Source organism: Lontra canadensis, unplaced genomic scaffold (assembly GCF_010015895.1).
Source record: "Lontra canadensis isolate GAN:19392208 unplaced genomic scaffold, GSC_riverotter_1.0 scaffold107, whole genome shotgun sequence".
NCBI classification, from domain to species: Eukaryota; Metazoa; Chordata; class Mammalia; order Carnivora; family Mustelidae; genus Lontra; species Lontra canadensis.
Genome location: NW_022631101.1, coordinates 6541231 through 6559879, shown reverse-complemented (window position 1 = coordinate 6559879; position 18649 = coordinate 6541231). Strand labels below are relative to the sequence as shown.

At 39.8% G+C, this 18649-nt stretch overlaps 1 protein-coding gene and 1 long non-coding RNA gene across 2 annotated transcripts; both read left to right on the top strand.

The window, feature by feature from the left end:
* Positions 1 to 5375: 5375 nt before the first annotated feature.
* On the top strand, positions 5376 to 10798 carry LOC116856158. The gene is made up of 3 exons (XR_004380480.1): positions 5376 to 5411; positions 6097 to 6192; positions 10691 to 10798. It is a non-coding gene; the product is annotated as an uncharacterized LOC116856158 (long non-coding RNA).
* A 448-nt stretch (positions 10799 to 11246) lies between these two features.
* Positions 11247 to 12294, top strand: LOC116856146 (zinc finger protein 525-like). The gene has a single exon (XM_032839424.1). The coding sequence runs from the start codon at positions 11347 to 11349 to the stop codon at positions 12292 to 12294; it is 948 nt and encodes a 315-aa protein (XP_032695315.1). The 5' UTR covers positions 11247 to 11346.
* The last annotated feature ends 6355 nt before the right edge of the window (positions 12295 to 18649 follow it).

Below are 18649 nucleotides of genomic sequence, written 5' to 3'. Positions count from 1 at the left end.
TTGTGAGTTTTTACTTGATTCCACACTCATGTCATAGACATACTCTTCAAAAAAAAAAAAAAGGTTTATGTTTATTTTAGAGTGAGAAAAATGGTGTGTGTGAGAGAAAGAGGGAGGGGTGTCCCAGGGTAGAGACAGAGGGGGAGGGAGAGACTTTCCAGCTGACTCAGTGCTGAGTAGATCCCAGGACCCTGAGACCATGACCATGATCTGAGCCGAAGTCAAGAGGAAGATGCTTAACCATTGTGCCACCCAAGCACCCTATTTCCTCCTTTGTATTTTCAGAAGAAGAAAACAAGAATCACATAACTAATAGGTTTGAGGATCTTAAAATCCTGAAATAGGTGACAGATGATGATTGAAACCAAAGCGTTCAATGACATACTGTGTAGTGGGATCTTCGAGCACGGTGGTCAAGAGAGAATTTTTGAGACGCTGTAGGGGAGGTTTATTGAAGTAGCCTGGGGACAGGATCTGTGGGCAGAAGGAGCTGCAGGTCGGCTGCATGAAGCTGGTGGTTATATGCTCAGTGTTCAAGTGGGGAGGGTAGGTGCACGGAGTATTAGAACACAAATGTTTCTTTGAGAATGTATGTGTAAAACTACTTTTGCAAGATTTCTCCGATGCTATCCTTCAATTCCATATTAATATTGGTGAGATATACAGGGAGTCAAGAGACCCTTTAAGAATGTAGCAAGCAGGGGCACTGGGTGGCTCAGTGGGTTAGAGCCTCTGCCTTCAGCTCAGGTTCTGATGCCAGGGTCCTGGCCTTTAGCCCTGCATTGGGCTCTCTGCTTAGCAGGGAGCCTGCTCCCTGCCCCCAACCTGCCTCTCTGCCTAGTTGTGATCTCTGTCAAATAAATAAAATCTTTAAAAAAAAAAAAAAAAAGAAGATTGTAGCAAGCTGTGTATATATTTGATTCTTAGCAGAACTAGGAACAGTGGGTCAGCCTTCTGAGTTAAAGGTAAACATTTTTCTGCGTGTATCCCTCATCATACTTGCCCCATAAATAATAGCTGTATCATTCTATGTGTTTGTGTTGATAGTGGGAATAAAAGACAGAGGCAGCATTATCCGCAATGTGATTTTTAAGTCTCATGTGAATGAAAACAGTTCTTGAATTAATCACTGTGTCAGTTTTCTACTCTATGGCTTTTTTTTTTTTTAAGATTTGATTTATTTATTTGACAGAGAGAGACCACAGGTAGGCAGAGAGGCAGGCAGGGAGAGAGGAGGAAGCAGGCTCCCCACAGAGCAGAGAGCCCGATGTGGGGCTCGATCCCAGGACCCCAGGACCATGACCTGAGCCGAAGGCAGAGGCTTTAACCCACGGAACCACCCAGGCGCCCCTACTCTATGACTTTTAACGTGTATATAACTACTTCCTAAATGTATTGGTGGTGCCTGGTGTGTGAAAAGATAGATCATTTTCGCATGCATACCTTTTTGCTGCCATCATACTTGTCCCATTTGGCACCTGCTATGAACTTTGGTTTAGAATCCTCCTCTCTGTATATTGACTGTGTGTCCTTTTCTTTTCTTTTCTTTTCTTTTTTTTTTTAGTTTTACGTTATCCTGTATTTCATTTTTTTTAATTTTATTTTTTATAAACATATAATATATTTTTTCCCCAGGGGTACAGGTCTGTGAATCGCCAGGTTTACATACTTGACAGCACTCACCATAGCACATACCCTCCCCAATGTCCATAATAACCCCACTCCCCCTTTCCCAACCCCCCTCCCCACAGCAACCCTCAGTTTGTTTTGTGAGATTAAGAGTCACTTATGGTTTATCTCCCTCCCAATCCCATCTTGCTTCATTTACTCTTCTCCTACACCCCAACCCCCATGTTGCGTCTCCTCTCCCTCATATCAGGGAGATCATATGATAGTTGTCTTTCTCTGATTGACTTATTTCGCTACTGCGTGTCCTTTTCTATGGACTCTCAGACCCATAACCTGGGTTAAGACCTGATCCCTTTGCACATTAGGTAAATGAGGTTTGTGGTTTTCCGTGGGTGGAGATTTTAGTGTTACAATGAGTAAAGTTTGAACTGTAGGTCAGTCCATGGGTTCCACACTGGTCCCTCTGCCTCAAAGTGGGCCAGCCCAAGCACTTCTCTGTGGGCGGCCATTACCTTTAGTTGCGTAGTTTCTGTTTTCACCACAGGAGGCTCTGCCCTTGGGGTGTTGTGGCTGAAGTAAAGGATGAGGTGACAGGATTATCTGTTTTGTGTGTTTTTGAGTTTGAGGAGTTCTTTATAGATCCTGGATATCACCCCTTTGTCTGTATTGTCATTTGCAAATATCTTCCCCCATTCAGTGAGTTGCCTCTTTGTTTTGTTGACTGATTTCCTTTGTGGTGTAGAAGCTTTTGATCTTGATGAAGTCCCCAAAATTCATTTTTGCTTTTGCTTCCTTTGCCTTTGGAGACATGTCTTGAAAGAAGTTGCTGCGGCCGATGTCGAAGAGGTTACTGCCTATATTCTCTAGGATTCTGATGGATTCCTGCCTCACCTTGAGGTTTTTTATCCATTTCAAGTTTATCTTTGTGTATGGTGTAAGGGAATGGTCCAGTTCATTCTTCTCTACAGGGCTGTCAAATTTTCCCAGCACCATTTGTTGAGGAGACTGCCTTTTTTCGACTGCCTATTTTTTCCTACCTTGTCGAAGATTATTTGACCATAGAGTTGAGGGTCCATATCTGGTCTCTGTACTCTGTTCCACTGGTGTGTGTGAGATGGATAGAGACTCCTGGCTCCAACCCCTTTTGGTCCCTGGCTTCGCTTTGCTCCTGCTAAGGCCAAGAAAAGGACCACTAGCCATCCTGTTTGACTAAGATAAGATAACAAGTCATTGCTCCTACTGAGACTGAAGAAAAAAACCAGTTGCCCAGTCCTGTTTGTTTAAGAAAAGAAAGAGAAACAGTCCCCAAGGTGATTTAGGACTCTCCTGAGATGCCTCCACACAGATTATACTTCCACAGGGAAGGGCCATTTGGCCTTGAGAGACTGGGAAAGTGCCCTGGCCTTCAGAGAGGGAGAAAACACCCCGGACCATCCCCCATTGGCTGTAACCATAAAAACTCACTCCTAAACCTGTCAGGTGCTCAGTCTTTGGGAATGATCCCACTGAGCCCGATGGCATTAATAAAGCTGTATTCTCCCATCTCTCCGTGTGCTGTTTGGGTTTCCTTGGCCACCTCAGATTTTCCACAACATATGTGTCTGTTTTTATGCCAGTACCATGCTGTCTTGGTGATCACAGCTTTGTAGTAAAGCTTGACATCAGGTAACGTGATGCCCCCAGTTTTGTTTTTTGTTTTTCAGCATTTCCTTAACAATTTGGGGTCTTTTCTGATTCCATATAAATTTTAGGATTGTTTGCTCCAGCTCTTTGCAAAATGCCGGTGGAATTTTGATCAGAATGGTATTGAAAGTACAGATTGCTTTAGGCAATATAGACATTTTAACAATGTTTATCCTTATGATCCATGAGCATGGAATTGTCTTCCATCTTTTTGTGTCTTCTTCAATTTCTTTCATGAGTCTTCTATAGTTCCTCGAGTACAGATCCTTTACCTGTTTGGTTAGGTTTATTCCCAGGTATCTTATGGTTCTTGGTGCTACAGTAAATGGAATCAATTCTCGAATTTCCCTTTCTCTGTTTTCATTGTTAGTGAATAAGAAAGCAACTGATTTATGTACATCAATTTTGTATCCTGCCACACTACTGAATTGCTGAATGAGTTCTAGTAGTCTGAGGGTGGAGTCTTTTGGGTTTTCCCTATAAAGTATCACGTCATCTGTGGAGAGAGAGTTTGACTTCTTCATTGCCAATTTGGAATACCTTTTATTTCTCTTTGTTGTCTGATTGCTATTACTAGGACTTCTAATACTATGTTGAACAAGAGTGGTGAGAGTGGGCATCCTTGTGGTGTTCCTGATCTCAAAAAGAAGGCTGTCAGCTTTTTCCCATTGAGGAAGATATTCGCTGTGGGTTTGTTTTTTGGTTTTTTTTTTTTTAAGATTTTATTTATTTATTTGACAGAGAGAGATCACAAGTAGGTAGAGAGCGGGGGATGGGGGGTGGGAACAGGCTCCTTAGTGAGCAGAGAGCCTGATGGAGGGCTCGATCCCAGAACCCTGAGATCATGACCTGAGCTGAAGGCAGAGGCTTAACCCACTGAGCCACCCAGGTGCCCTATCACTCTGGGTTTTTCATAGATAGATTTTATGATACTTTGCCAGTGAAGACATATAAATGCCTAACAGACATGAAAAAATGTTCATCATCACTAGCCATCAGAGAGATTCAAATCAAAACCACATTGAGATACCACCTTACACCAATTAGAATGGCCAAAATTAATATGACAGTAAACGCCAAGTGTTGGAGTGGATGTGGAGAAAAGGGAACCCTCTTACACTGTTGGTAGGAATGCAGATTGGTGCACCCACTTTGGAAAATGGTGTGGTGATTCCTTAAGAAATGAAAAATAGAACTCCCCTATGACCCTGCAATTGCACTACTGGGTATTTACCCCAGAGATACAGATGTAGTGAAAAGAAGGGCCGTCTGTACTCCAATGTTTATAACAGCAATGACCACAGTCCCCAAACTGTGGAAAGAACCAAGACGCCCTTCAGTGGACGAATGGATAAGGAAGATGCGGTCCATATATACTATGAAGTATTACGCGTCTATCAGAAAGGATGAATACCCAACTTTTATATCAACATGGATGGGACTGGAAGAGATTATGCTGAGTGAAATAAGTCAAGCAGAGAGAGTCAGTTATCATATAGTTTCGCTTATTTGTGGAGCATAACAAATAGCATGGAGGACAAGGGGAGATGGAGAAGAGAAAGCAGTTGGGGGAAATTGGCGGGGGAGATGAACCATGAGAGACTGTGGACTCTGAAAAACAATCTGAGGGTTTGCAGGAGCAAGGGGTGGGAAGTTAGGTGAGCCTGGTGGTGTTTATTAAGGAATGCACGTATTGCATGTAGCACTGGTGTGGTCCATAAACAATGAATTTTGGAATACTGAAAAGAAATTTTAAGAAAATAATAAAAATTTTTAAAAAGTTTAAAAAAAGGGATAAGGTGAAAAGAAAAGGTTAAGTCAAATGTGGGATAAAGTTTGGTGGGTTATAGTGAGGTAAGCAGTAAAGGTCAGGTGTTGGGGTCTAGCTGGAGACACTAATTTTCCTTCTTTGATCTTTGGACCATTGTGAACTGTGTCAATGGCCACTTGGTGACTGTGGTATTTATTTCAGGGACAGCTGACCTTCAGGGATGTGGCCATAGAATTCTCAGAGGAGGAGTGGGGACGCCTGACCCACACTCAACGGCAACTGTACAGAGATATGATGTTGGAGAACTACAGACACCTCCTCTTCCTGGGTGAGAATGACTCCTTTCAGATTTCCCAGACCACACTCAGGGTTTCATTCTCCTTTGAAGACTGTCTCTTGGATGATTCCTCCTTGTATAACTGGAGATCAGGTCACTGCACTAAGGAACACAAGTAATGATTGGTAGGTGTAGACAAAAATCCTCCTGACAATTGCCTTTCAGCTTTAACCTCCCGTTCCTTCAGGTAACATCATTTCTATAGATCAGCGTTGCTGAAACCCTTGAGGAGCATAAAATAGTACTGCCTGCATTTAAACTCCAATTTTCACTCCTTATTACTGTATCGGCAGTACTTAAAAGCGCAAGTTAGGATGTGAATTTTTTTTTTAAAGATTTTATTTATTTATTTGTCAGAGAGAGAGAGAGAGAGAGCACAGGCAGAGGCAGAGGGAGAAGCAGGCTCCCTGCCAAGCAAGGAGCCCGATGTGGGACTTGATCCCAGGCCGCTGGGATCATGACCTGATATGAAGGCAGCCACTCAACCAACTGAGCCACCCAGGCGTCCCTAGGATGTGACTCTTTGAAAGTCCTTCATGTTCTACAGGGGCTGCTGGTCAACAGTGTTTGGGAAATCATCTTTTAGAATTCTGCAATGTTCTCTCTTCCCTGCTAAGTGCAGTGTGGATTGAAAGACTCTCCAGCAATATGTGTATTCGGTTTCTCTGTTAAACAGGTCTCATTGTGTCAAAGCCTGGTTTGGTCTCCTTTTTGGAGCAAAAGAAGGACCCTTGGGATGTAAAGAGAAAGAAGACAGTGGTCTTTGATCCAGGTAGGTGGGAATGGATGAAGCGGATGACAGAGGTGAAGTCCAAGTCTGAAGGAGGAAGGTAAACCTTCAAATGTGGTTCCAGTAGCTCTGCTTGAATGAAAATCAGTTGGAGAAGCCCCGTCTTATGTCTCTGTCTCTCCCAGAGGGACATCTGTGAGCCAACATCATCATGCTTTTATTTTCTCTAAGGATTCTGCTTCAGCTCCAGTGATGGTCCATCATGTCCACAGGGAGGACCAGGAGCCTCTCCTTGGACTGGGAGGGTCTCCATCATCTGAGAGCTCTTCCATTGCTTTGAGGGTCTTGGGAAAATCTCCTTATTTCTGAGGATCTCTATGCTAAGTCTCTTCTACGTTCTGTTTTGCTTCGTGTGAGAAACTGTGCCCGCATTGTAGTGGGCATACTGGTGATTGGTGCGGAAATTCCCAGAACACTGGAGATAGACACCACCTGGTTTCTGGCTTATGCTTTCCAATGTTATGGAGGCTTTAATCTTAAACATATAAAACTGAGACTCAGTCAGTTCATCAGGTAACAAAGCATTTCCGTAAAATGAGACAATGTAATTCTTTATTTCACTCCAAACATTCATTTTTCTTTGTACATAGGAGAAGTTTCCCCTTCATGTGTTCCATTCCTCAGTGGTGAACTAATGTAATGTCCCTATTTGTTTGCTAGATTTCCTACATAAATTATTGTTATAGGGGATTTAGAACTTTTAGAACCCACAGCCTACAGTAAAGTCTCAATTCTTAGCTTATTAGTAATTGCATCATTTTATAATTTTGTTTCATAATATGAGGTTCCTGTGACTTTGTCATATGTTTTCATTTTATTAGTTGTCTATGAGACTCATCTCTATATATTAGATCAAAAGTCCTGATATGACATAGGCATGTGGTTACAAGAAGTGATGTAGACAGTAAATTTCCCACATTGAAAAAAATGTTCTGTTCGTAAATGGAATTTTACTTCAGGGAAAATTAATCGTAAGGCTTTTTTTTTTTTTTTGAACTATTTTACTCAAAATGTATCTGGATTTAATCCCTAGTGTTTTTATAAAATGATTGTCAGCATATTTTACAACTTTGATGGCCTTTGCTTATTTAGATAGGGAAGTTATTTGCTTCTCTGCTTCGCTCTAAAGAATGGATTATACCCTTAAATTCTGTGTAAGAAGAGGAGTATATCAGTAACAGATTACATTTTTTTGATGTCACTTAAATCCTTATTCATAATATTTTCATTACACCTCTTCATGACTGATTTTAATGAAGATTCCTTACAGTTTTACTGTGAGTGAATGTATACCAAAATTGAAAGTGCCTTTTTTATGGATATACAGAATTAAAATTATAGTTCTATAGAAGGTTTCCTTTAAAATCATTCATATATTTTTTCTGTAGAATTTTTTTAGTTAAAATTGGGCTTATTTTGGTTTTGCATATTCCATAATAATGTGCTTCCTTTTGTATGGGACTTTCCAAAACATCAGTTAGTTTCGGTTTTTGTCTTTTTAATTTTTAATGTATTTTTTTAATAGGATGACAGTTTTCAACCCTTTTGAACAATGGAAATGTAAATCAAATATGAATCAGGCTTATGCCCTTTCCAAATAACATTATGTGTGTATTTATCTATGTAAATATTACCCATATGTTGTTCGTAACTCATCCTGTGTATTTCTGGTGGTTGTGAATGTTCCAGCATATCTAGATGAGTTGTTATAATACTAGCATTAATTTCAACATCTCTATTGCTGAATTCATATACTCTTTGCATGAGAAGAACTTTTGGTGAATCAAAAGTAATTCTTTCATTTTTTTATACCTCTGTATGTTGTCTAGATATTATATTTTATCTTAATTGTGGTGTTATGCCCTTGATACGCTTTGACACCGTTCTCATTAACTTTTCTGTCTTCTGTATGTATTTTCATTCTGGTTACCTTTGAGGTTCCTTAAAACATCTTAGAGGTATAAACAAACCATTTTAAACGGATATTGTCAATTTTATAGGAAAGTTTTCTCCTTAAAATTCTCCACCCCGAACCTACTTTATGTTACCACTATCAGAAATTCTGTCTTTTTTATTGTGTAGTTAATTAGGTCGATTTATGACTTTTATGCTTTTGTTTAAGAACTTCTATAGCAGAAATACAGGTGACCCGTGCTACCTCATTACAGCACTACAGGTTTCTAGAATTGTGTAAATATTTATATTAGCAGGAGTTTTAGGTTGTCATGTGCTTTCAGTTACTCTTTAGAATCCTTTCCTTTCTTTTTTTTTTTTTTAAGACTTTATTGATTTATTTGACAGAGAGTGAGCGGGAACACAAGCTGGGGATGTGGGAGAGGGAGTAGCAGGCCCTGATAGGGGGCTCAATCCCAGGACCCTGGGATCATGACCTGAGCCACAGGCAGATGCCTAGTGACTGAACCACGCAGGCACCCCTGGAATCCTTTTATTTCAAGCATAAAGACTTCCTTTCACCTTTCTTGGGACAGGTCTGCTGGTCAATCAGAGGGTCTTTTACTTGGCATAACTTCCATTTACACAGGCACAACAGTTCTGCCAGGTCGATTATTAGTGTGGATTGTTTCCTCTGTGTGTACTTGAATACATGGTCGCACTCCCTTCTACTTACACAGTCCACGGACAATTGCAGTAGTAATCTTACAGGAGCTCTCCTGTAGAAGATGAGTTGTTTTTGTCATGCTTTTGCAAAATTCTCTTGTCACCTCGGATTTTTTCTTTTAGAGGTTTTATTTATTTGTATGACAGAGAGAGAGAGAGAGAGAACACACAAGCAGGAGGAGTGCCAGGCAAGGGAGAGGGAGAAACAGGCTCACCACTGAGTGGGTGTAGCCCTGTGTGGGGCTTGATCCTGACCTGAGGCAAAGGTAGCCCCTGAACCAAACAGGTACCCTTCACATCTGATTTTTGATAGGTCTATTATGTGTCACTGTGTTCCTCTCTTGGCATTTATCGTACTATGAATTACTGAGATGGTTGGATTTCTCTTCTTTCCACTTATGTGTGCAGTAGAAGCCTTTAGTTCTTCATGTCAACCCTCTGCCCCCTTTCACTCTCCTCTCTTTATGGGGTCCCCTTAATGTACATATCAGTCCACTTATCGGTGTCTAACGAGTCCCAGACCATGTCTTTTTCGACATCCTTCTTTGATCTTCAAAGCAAGGGTCTTTAGATTGTCTGATTCTTTCTTCTGCTTGAGCAAGTCTGTGGGTGACCCACTGGTATGTTTTTAACTTCCGTCATCGTGTTCTTTAACTCCCTGTTGCTGCTTGGCTGATTGTTCTACTTCGTCTCCTTGGGTTTACATTTTGGTCATGACCCGTTTTCTGATCTCATTGAGTTACATACCTGGTTTCTCTTCCTTTCTCTATGTGCATCTTTATGATGGTTAATTCTTTGTCATGCAAGTAAGATTTCTTTATTAACTGAGGGTTCGTTTGTGGGATTTATTTTGTTCTCATGATGGGAACACATTTTTTCTATTTTTTTTTTTATCACCTTGTGATCTTCTGTTGACGTTTCAGAATTTAAAAAAAAAAAAAAAAAAAGCCTCTGGGCCCAGGTTTTTGAACTTGCTTTGTAGAAAAGAACACAGACAATAGTAATTATGGCATCTTTCACACATAACCTGGACATTTGTCATGTCTAAATTTTTGTAATTTCCCAGGTTACCAAAGTGCAGTTACTTCTTTACAGCCCATGATACCTTCCTCTCTCTGTTTCCCTTCAGATTATCATCTGTCCATTGTTTGAAGAAATAGTCAACCTTTTGTCTGAGTAGCTACCACACTGCTTCTTCCAATCTTAGTTGGTCTTCTCTTTCAATCTGAACTTGATTTGGTTACAGATCTGTCAATTTTGATCTTTTTTTCCTGAAAACTAAATCCTCCTATTGATACTTTCCTATACTTGCTAAATTCTGTTTTCTTCATTTCTGTTTTATGTTGAATTTCCTTTCTTCCATGGGTGCCAGGATGGCTTGTGTTTAAGCCTTTGACTTTAGCTCGGGTCATGATCTCAGGGTCCCGGGACTGAATCCTGTTTCAGGCTCCCTGTTCAGCAAGGAATCGACTTGCCCCTCTTCTTTTGGCCCTTACCTCACTCATGCTCTCCCTCTTTGTCTCTCTCTCTCTCTCTCTCTCATAAGTCTTCAAAAATATTCCTTCCTTCTGCTGATTTTGGGCTCATATAATGCTACTTTTCATGATTATTTGATATAGAGGAGAGTGATTTGTGTTAGACCCTGACAATACTATAGACTTTTCTATGAAGCTGTGTGGTCAGTATGTTATGTGCAAATTGATGTGTCCACGGAGGAACAAAGTCCTGATGCTTCCTTCTCAGCCATCGTGCTGATGTTCTCTGATTGATTTTATGGTTGTTATGTTAAGACATCCTCAGTATATTCATCTGAAAGTAGTAATTAGATGAATTTACTTTTCTGTTTTTCAATATCTTTCAGCTGTATCTTCACAGGGCACCCTGAGCTTCCTGCCAGAGCCATGCAAAGAAGCTTCATTTCAAAATGTGTCAGTGGGTCGATATAAACATACTGTCCTTGAGAAGTTACACCTAATGATAGACTGGGATAATGATCATAAAGGATATATCCAAATTGAGACTACTGCCTATGATAGTGAAAGATACAAAATACTTGGTAACACCTTCCTTTTTAAGTCCATTAGTTCTGCAAGGCAGGGTGTTTCTGTCAGCAGGAGTTCCACTCAAACACTCAAACGTCCATATTTAAGGATGGAGAATGTGGAACATCTGGAAAGTTACCTAGCCTGTGCTGAAAATAATGATTTGAACAATTTTGAAAATAGGATTGGATTGACCTTTCATTCAAATATTTCTAAACTTCAGAGATTTCAACATGGAGAAACAACTGCTAAGTGGGATCCATTTGAGAGGTCCTTCACTAAAGACTCAACCCTTCAAAATTCCCAGAGCATTTTCCATGGAGAGGGAATTGGTCAAGGCAGTGAATCTGAGAAAACAATTCATCCAGGCTCAAATGTTAATAAACATCTGAGGACTCATTTTGCAAAGAACCATTTCAAGCCTATTAAATGTGGGGAAGACTTTTCTCAAAGATCCATTCTTCTGTCTAACAGTATGCATATAAGAGAGAATCCTAATGAACGTGAAAGAGATTTTAACCAGTCCTCCAGTTCTGGTGATCATCCAAAACTTTATGTGGGAAAAAACCCATCCAGATATAAGAAGCCTGGGAACACGTTTAGTCAGTCATCAGGAACACGTATACATAAGACAATCTGTAGTGTAGAGAAACCTTACAAAAGTAAAGAATACAGCACAGACTTTAAATTGCCATCGATCCTTACTCACCATCACAGAATTCATACTGGAGAGAAACCTTACCAATGTCAAGAATGTGGGAAGGCCTTTAACCGCAGCTCAAGCCTTACTGAACATCACAGAATTCATACTGGAGAGAAACCTTACCAATGTCAAGAATGTGGCAAGACCTTTAATCGGATGTCACACCTTACTGAACATCACAGAATTCATACTGGAGAGAAACCTTACCAATGTCAAGAATGTGGCAAGGCCTTTAACCATAGCTCAAGCCTTACTCAACATCACAGAATTCATACTGGAGAGAAACCTTACCAATGTCAAGAATGTGGCAAGGCCTTTAACCACAGCTCAAGCCTTACTCAACATCACAGAATTCATACTGGAGAGAAACCTTACCAATGTCAGGAATGTGGGAAGGCCTTTATCCATCAGTCAGGCCTTACTACACATTACAGAGTTCATACTGGAGAGAAACCTTACAAATGTGTAGAATGTAGCAAGGCCTTTAAGCAGGTAGCCAACCTTACTCGACATCACAGAATTCATACTGGAGAGAAACCTTACCAATGTCAAGAATGTGGCAAGGCCTTTAAGCAGATATCACACCTTACTGAACATCACAGAATTCATACTGGAGAGAAACCTTACCAATGTCAAGAATGTGGCAAGGTATTTGTGTCCCATTCAGGCCTTACTCGACATCAGAGAATTCATTCTGGTAAGAAACCTTTCAGATGTTAAGTATGTGGCAAGGCCTTTAAGTGGCATGCATCCCTTCATGTACAACACTTAAGTCATACTGGAGAGAAAACTTAGAAATGTAAAGAATGTGGCCAGGGCTTTATCCATCAGTCACACCTTACGCAACATCACAGAATTCCTCCTGGAACTAGTCCTAACAGTTTTGAAGACTGAGAGAATTTGGGAGGACTGCCGAACTCTAACTCCACATCGGAGAATTCATTTTGGAGAGTGATTATACACACAAAAAGAATGTGGCAAGACCTTTAGGCAATGCTAAACCCTCGTTCCTTATCCAAGAATGTATAGTGGAGGTGATTTTACACATAGAAAAATACAGCAAACCCTTTCCTAGTGCTCAAGCCTCTCCCAGCATTACAGAATTCATAGTAGAGAGAAACCTTGTAAGTGTAAAGAATGTGGTAAAGCTTTTGGATTGCTCAACACTTAAGTCAGCATCCCAGAGTTCATACTGAGGAGAAATACTAGAAATGGAAAGAACATGGCAGGCCTCTGGCTGGACGTCATAACTTGCTCAACATCATTGTTACCATCCAGGTGCAAAACTGTAATATGTAAAGACAGTGGCCAAGCCTTTAACTAAAATCAGTCCTCACTCGGTATCCCAAAATGCAGTCTTGGGTCAAACTCTACAAACATAATGAATGAGGAAAGACTGTCTCTTACAGTTTAGGAAACATCAGAGAGTTCAGAGAAGAAAAGGAACTTGACAGATAAAAGTCCATAGAAATGTATTTAGTTGAACATCAAATGCCAATAAATGTCATAGAGTTTCCAGAACAGAGCAGTACACCAGTCACTCTCTTTGTAGATTATATCAAAAAAATCTTAATGCAAAGTTAGTTAGATAACGTATGTTCTATTATGCTTCAAAAGATAGAAGGGATTTTCACATGGATATTATTTCAGTGTGTTTGTGTTTCCATTGACGCTATATGAGATTTGTGACTTGCAATTACTCATATGCTTCTACTCTGAGAACTCTTCAGAAAATTCATTTATTCCTAGTGAGTGTGTGAAAGTATGTGGGTCATCGTTGTTGCATCAGGGATATGAGATGCCCTTCTTCTTTAGGTGGGACTTATGCATATGTAATTTTCCGTGGAAGATGAAGGACTGTGTAACATATATAAGAAAAATCTAAATGAATATTCCTCTTGTGGTTATAACATTGATATAGGTCATCATGAGGTAGGTGTTCAGAACATCATTCTCCATTTGTTAAAACTAAAAAAAAAAAAAAAAAGTGACCGTCACCAATTAAATGCTTTACTAATTGGTCTTTTTAATGAAAACAAGATGTCAGTCCAGTAATAAACTACTGAAATATCTTCACAATAGTAATTGTTAGAGAGTATAAGTTGATGGGGTTGAAATGAAGAAATTCTGATAGATATCAGAGAAGAGCTAACTTCCATAAAATGACATACACTTGTACATCCACATTTTTAGAGAATTACTGGAGTCCTGAAAGTGCTTAAGTATGCAAAACTAAGCTGGTAAGAAGTTAAAATAGACTGCTATCAGATGTCTTCTCTAAGCTTCATGGTAATCCCAAAGTGAAAATAATGTAGTAGATACACAAGACATAAAGAGAATCATCTTATTTAGAATCATCAAATCACAACGATAGCTAATAAATAAGAAAGTGATGAATAATTCTAAACAGCCAGAAAACAATGACGACAGTAACTTCATACTTGTACTGATACTTGCCTTAAATATAAAGGGCCTAAATTCTTGAGTCCAAAGATACAGACTGCCTGAATAGAAGGAAACGCAAGACCCAACTGTATCAGTCTTCAAGAGAATCACTTCAGCTTTAAGAACACTCTGACTGGGGGCGCCTGGGTGGCTCAGTTGATTAAGCAGCTGCCTTTGGCTCAGGTCATGATCCCAGTGTCCTGGGATCGAGTCCCACATCGGGATCCTAGCTTGGCAGGAAGCCTGCTTCTCCCTCTGCCTCTGCCTGTGCTCGCCTGCACTGTCTGTCTCTCTCTCTCTCTCTCTCTGACAAATAAATAAAATCTCAAAAAAAAAAAAAAAAACACCTACTCTGACTGAAAATGCAGTCGTGGAAAAGAATATTTCATGCAGGTGGAAACGAAAAGAAAGCAGGTTAGCTCTGCTTACAATAGTTAATGTAAACTTTAAGTCAGAGAGGGTAGTAAAACACGCGTGTTTTATGGGAAGCTCATTTAACATAATGGGCTCATTTTGTGTTTTTAATTATGTGGCTTTTGGCAGAAAAAAAGATTTCCCCCATTGTTTTGGTTTTGGAAGGAAGGAATAGTATGGTTACATAAGTTGTGTAATACTTTCCTCTTTTTAGAGATTTTACTTATTTGACAGTGAGAGAGATCACAAATAGGCAGAGAGGCAGGCAGGGAGATGGGTAAACAGGATCCCTGCTGAGTGGAGAGCCAGTTGTGGGGCTGGATCCTAGGACCCTAAGATCCTTTTTTTTTTTTTAATTAAAGATTTTTTTTTTTTTAATTTGACAGAGAGAGAGAATGAGCACAAGTAGGCAGAGAGGCAGGCAGAGAGAGGGGGAAGCAGGCTCACTGCTGAGCAGAGAGCCCGATGCGGGGCTCGATCCCAGGACCCTGAGATCATGACCTGAGCCGAAGGCAGAGGCTTAACCCACTGAGCCACCCAGGTGCCCCGACCCTAAGATCCTGACCTGAGCAGATGGCAGAGGCTTAACCCAGTGCCCCATACTTTACTGTTTCAAAACCAGTACCGTTTTCCATAAATGTTGGCATTTGTCTAGGTACCTTAATTGTAGCTTGTGAAGGTATATGAACATTGATATGTTAGGAGTTTCCTAAACAAGTAGTTGATTTTCAAAAACCTTCTTCTGTGTTTTGAGGGTTGGGGGAAGAAAAACACTGAATAACAATTTGAGAAAACCTACTGCTGTCAGATTTTCATGTGTGTGGAAAAATATGGTTGCACTGAAAATCTTAGCAACTTACTATAGTAAGTAGCCAATAATTGATCAAAACTATCTTATAGAGGCTAATCTTTTCCACAGTATTCAGTTATCTAACCTCCTGCTAGTATACTTTGCATATTTTTTCATGTGTTATTTAATTTACATTGATACGTGCTATTTGAAGTTTTTTGGTTTTTTTGTGTTTTTTTTTGTGTTTTTTTGACAGAGTGAGCAGGAGCAGAAGGAGCACAGGGAGCCCCACACAGGGTTTGATCCTAGGACCCTGTGATCATGACCTGAGCTGATGGCAGACACTTAACCAACTGAGCCATCCCTGTTACCTGCTATTTAAAATCCCTAAATAAATGACTTGTACTTTTAGGTAGGTTACCATAATGCTCTTCAGTAAGATTTCTGGTATTATTTTTGGGTATTGGTATTATTATTATTATTATTATGGGTATTCTTTCTTTTTTTTTTAAGATTTTATTTATTTACTTGACAGAGATCACAAGTAGGCAGAGAGAGAGAGAGAGAGAGAGAGAGAGCAGGAAGCAGGCTCCCTGCCGAGCAGAGAGCCCAATGCAGGACTCGATCCCAGGACCCTGGGATCATGACCCGAGCCAAAGGCAGAGGCTTAACCCACTGAGCCACCCAGGCACCCGGGTATTATTTCTTTATATACAGTTGCAAATGATAAGCTCTGTACAGGTCACCTTTGCTTTAGCTGTGATAGTGGATTTAGTTCATGCTGGGTGTTTTTTTTTTTTTTCTTGAAATGTACATCTTCCCATTAGAAAACCCTTACATTCTAGTTGGTTCAATGTCTTTAGTATGGCTTACATATGGTTAACAGTTGTATATGTTATACATGCATTTACTGAATAGCAAACATTTACTTTAATGTTGGAGAAAGGTAGCTAACACATGTACTTAACAATTTGTATTACTTTAAAGCTGTAGGTTTGTCTATTCATGTAGTGTCTGTATTGAGAAGACATTTTTTATTGCTTTCTTTTCCTTGAACTAATAATCATCATTTCATGCATTGGATTGTTGTGTTTATTCTTTCAAATTTGGATACATAGCAGTCACTTACTTTTTTTTTTTTTTTTTTTTTTTTAAGATTTTATTTATTTACTTGACAGACAGAAACCACAAGTAGGCAGAGAGGCAGGCAGAGAGAGAGGAAGAAGCAGGCTCCCTCCTGAGCAGAGAACCCGATGCGGGGCTCGATCCCAGGATTCCGAGACCATGACCCGAGCCGAAGGCAGAGGCTTTAACCCACTGAGCCACCCAGGCGCCCCAACAGTCACTTACTTTTAAAAACTTATTTTGTGGGGTACCTGGGTGGCTTAGTTTGGTAAGCGGCTGCCTTAGGCTCAGGTCATTATCCCAGGGTCCTAGAATCGAGCCCCATGCCAGACTCCCTGCTCAGCAGAGAGTCTGTTTCTCCCTCTCCCTCTGGCTGCCATTCTGCTTCTGTGTGTTCTCTCTGTATCTCTCTGTCAAATAAATAAATAAAATCTTTTTAAAAAAATTTTGTTTGATCTATAGTAATCTTTTGTACTTTTTCAAATATATATAATCTGTTATTCCTTACAAAAAATAAAAAAAGGTCAATTCAATAAACAGAACTTTTATAATTATTCGTGTGAACAGATAGAACTTTTATAATTATTTGTGTATGCAACATAAAAGCGCTTAACACATAAAACAACTATTAACAGACAAGAATAATGGAAGACACAGCAATACATTAGAAGGGGACTTCAATACTATGCCTTTAGTATGGGTAGATGTATCCAGACAGAAAATAAGGGGACATCAGACTTCAATGATACGAAGCAGACAGACTTCCAACACTGCATCCAATAGTATCAGAAAACACATTCTCACATACACCTGGATCGTTCTCCAGTATAGAGTATGTTGAGCCACAAAACAAGTTTGTGGGTTTTTTAAAAAAACATTTTATTTGACATCAAGACAGTGAGAGAAGGAACACAAGCAGGGGAAGCAGGAGAAGGAGAAGCAGGCTTCCCGCGGGGCAGGGAGCCTGATGTGGGACTCCATCCGGGGACCCTGAAATCATGACCTGAGCTGAAGACAGCCACTTAATGACTGAACCACCCAGAAAAAGCGTCTTAATGAATTTATGATTGTAGGGTGCCTGGGTGGCTCAGTTGGTTAAGTGACTGCTTTCCGCGCAGGTCATGATCTCAGGGTTCTGGGATCGAGCCCCGCACTGGGCTCTCTGCTCAGCAAGGAACCTGCTTCCCCACCCCCTCCACCTCCGGCCCCCTGCCTACTTGTGCTTGCTCCCTCGCTCTCTGTCAAATAATTAAATAAAATCTTTTAAAAAAGTGTATGATTGAATTCACACCAAGAATCTTTTCCAAACACTATGGCATGAAACTAGAAGTCAGAAGTACAAAACTAGAAAATTCACAAATATGTGTAAAATAAACATGCAACATTATTCAGAATGGCCAACATAATGGGAATACTTTGTCCATTGTCAGATGAGTAGATAATGTGATGCATATGTACAATGTATACTGGATGTAATTGATAATACATTTTAAAGTTGCTAAAAGAATAGCTCTTAAAAATTCTTACCACATGAAAACTTGTAACTCAGGTGATAACTATGTTTTGCAATATAAATATATATCAAATCATAATGCACCTTAGAATAATATAATGTTATAAATTAATTATATCTCAACGAGGCTGATAAAAGTGAAATAAGCAGATTAGTGGTTTCCTAGGCACAGGGATAAGAGGGTGGGGATGGTGATGGTTAAAGAGTATGAAGTCTCAAAAAAAAGTACGAAGTCTCTTTAAGATATAATTCAATGTAAAACTGACCATGGTTTGCTTGTACTGGTATGTGAATCAGTTAAAAACCTCCTGTTTTGCATTTTAAATGGGTAAATTATACAGCATGTTCATTCTATGCAAATAAAGCTGTTTAAAAAGAACCTCAAATAAGAAATGCCTATATAAGAAGACCTAGTATTAAGTAATTTAACAACAAAAAAAAGACCTAGTATTATAACATCTCAAAACTACTTAAATTGAACTAGTAAACACACATACACATGTATGATTTCAAGGGAGTTTATGATTTAACTTTCTCCTGTGTTTTAAATTTTGTGATACTACAAAAACAATTTATTTTTTAAAAATTTTTAAAGACTTTATTTCACAGAGAGAGACACAGTCAGAGAGAGAACACAAGCAGGGGGAGTGAGAGAGGGAGAAGCCCGCTTCCTGCAGAGCAGGGAACCCAATGTGGGACTCAATTCCAGGACCCTGGGATCATGACCCAAGCCAAGGGCAGATGCTTAACTGAGATGCTTGACTGAGCCACCCAGGCACCCCTAAAAG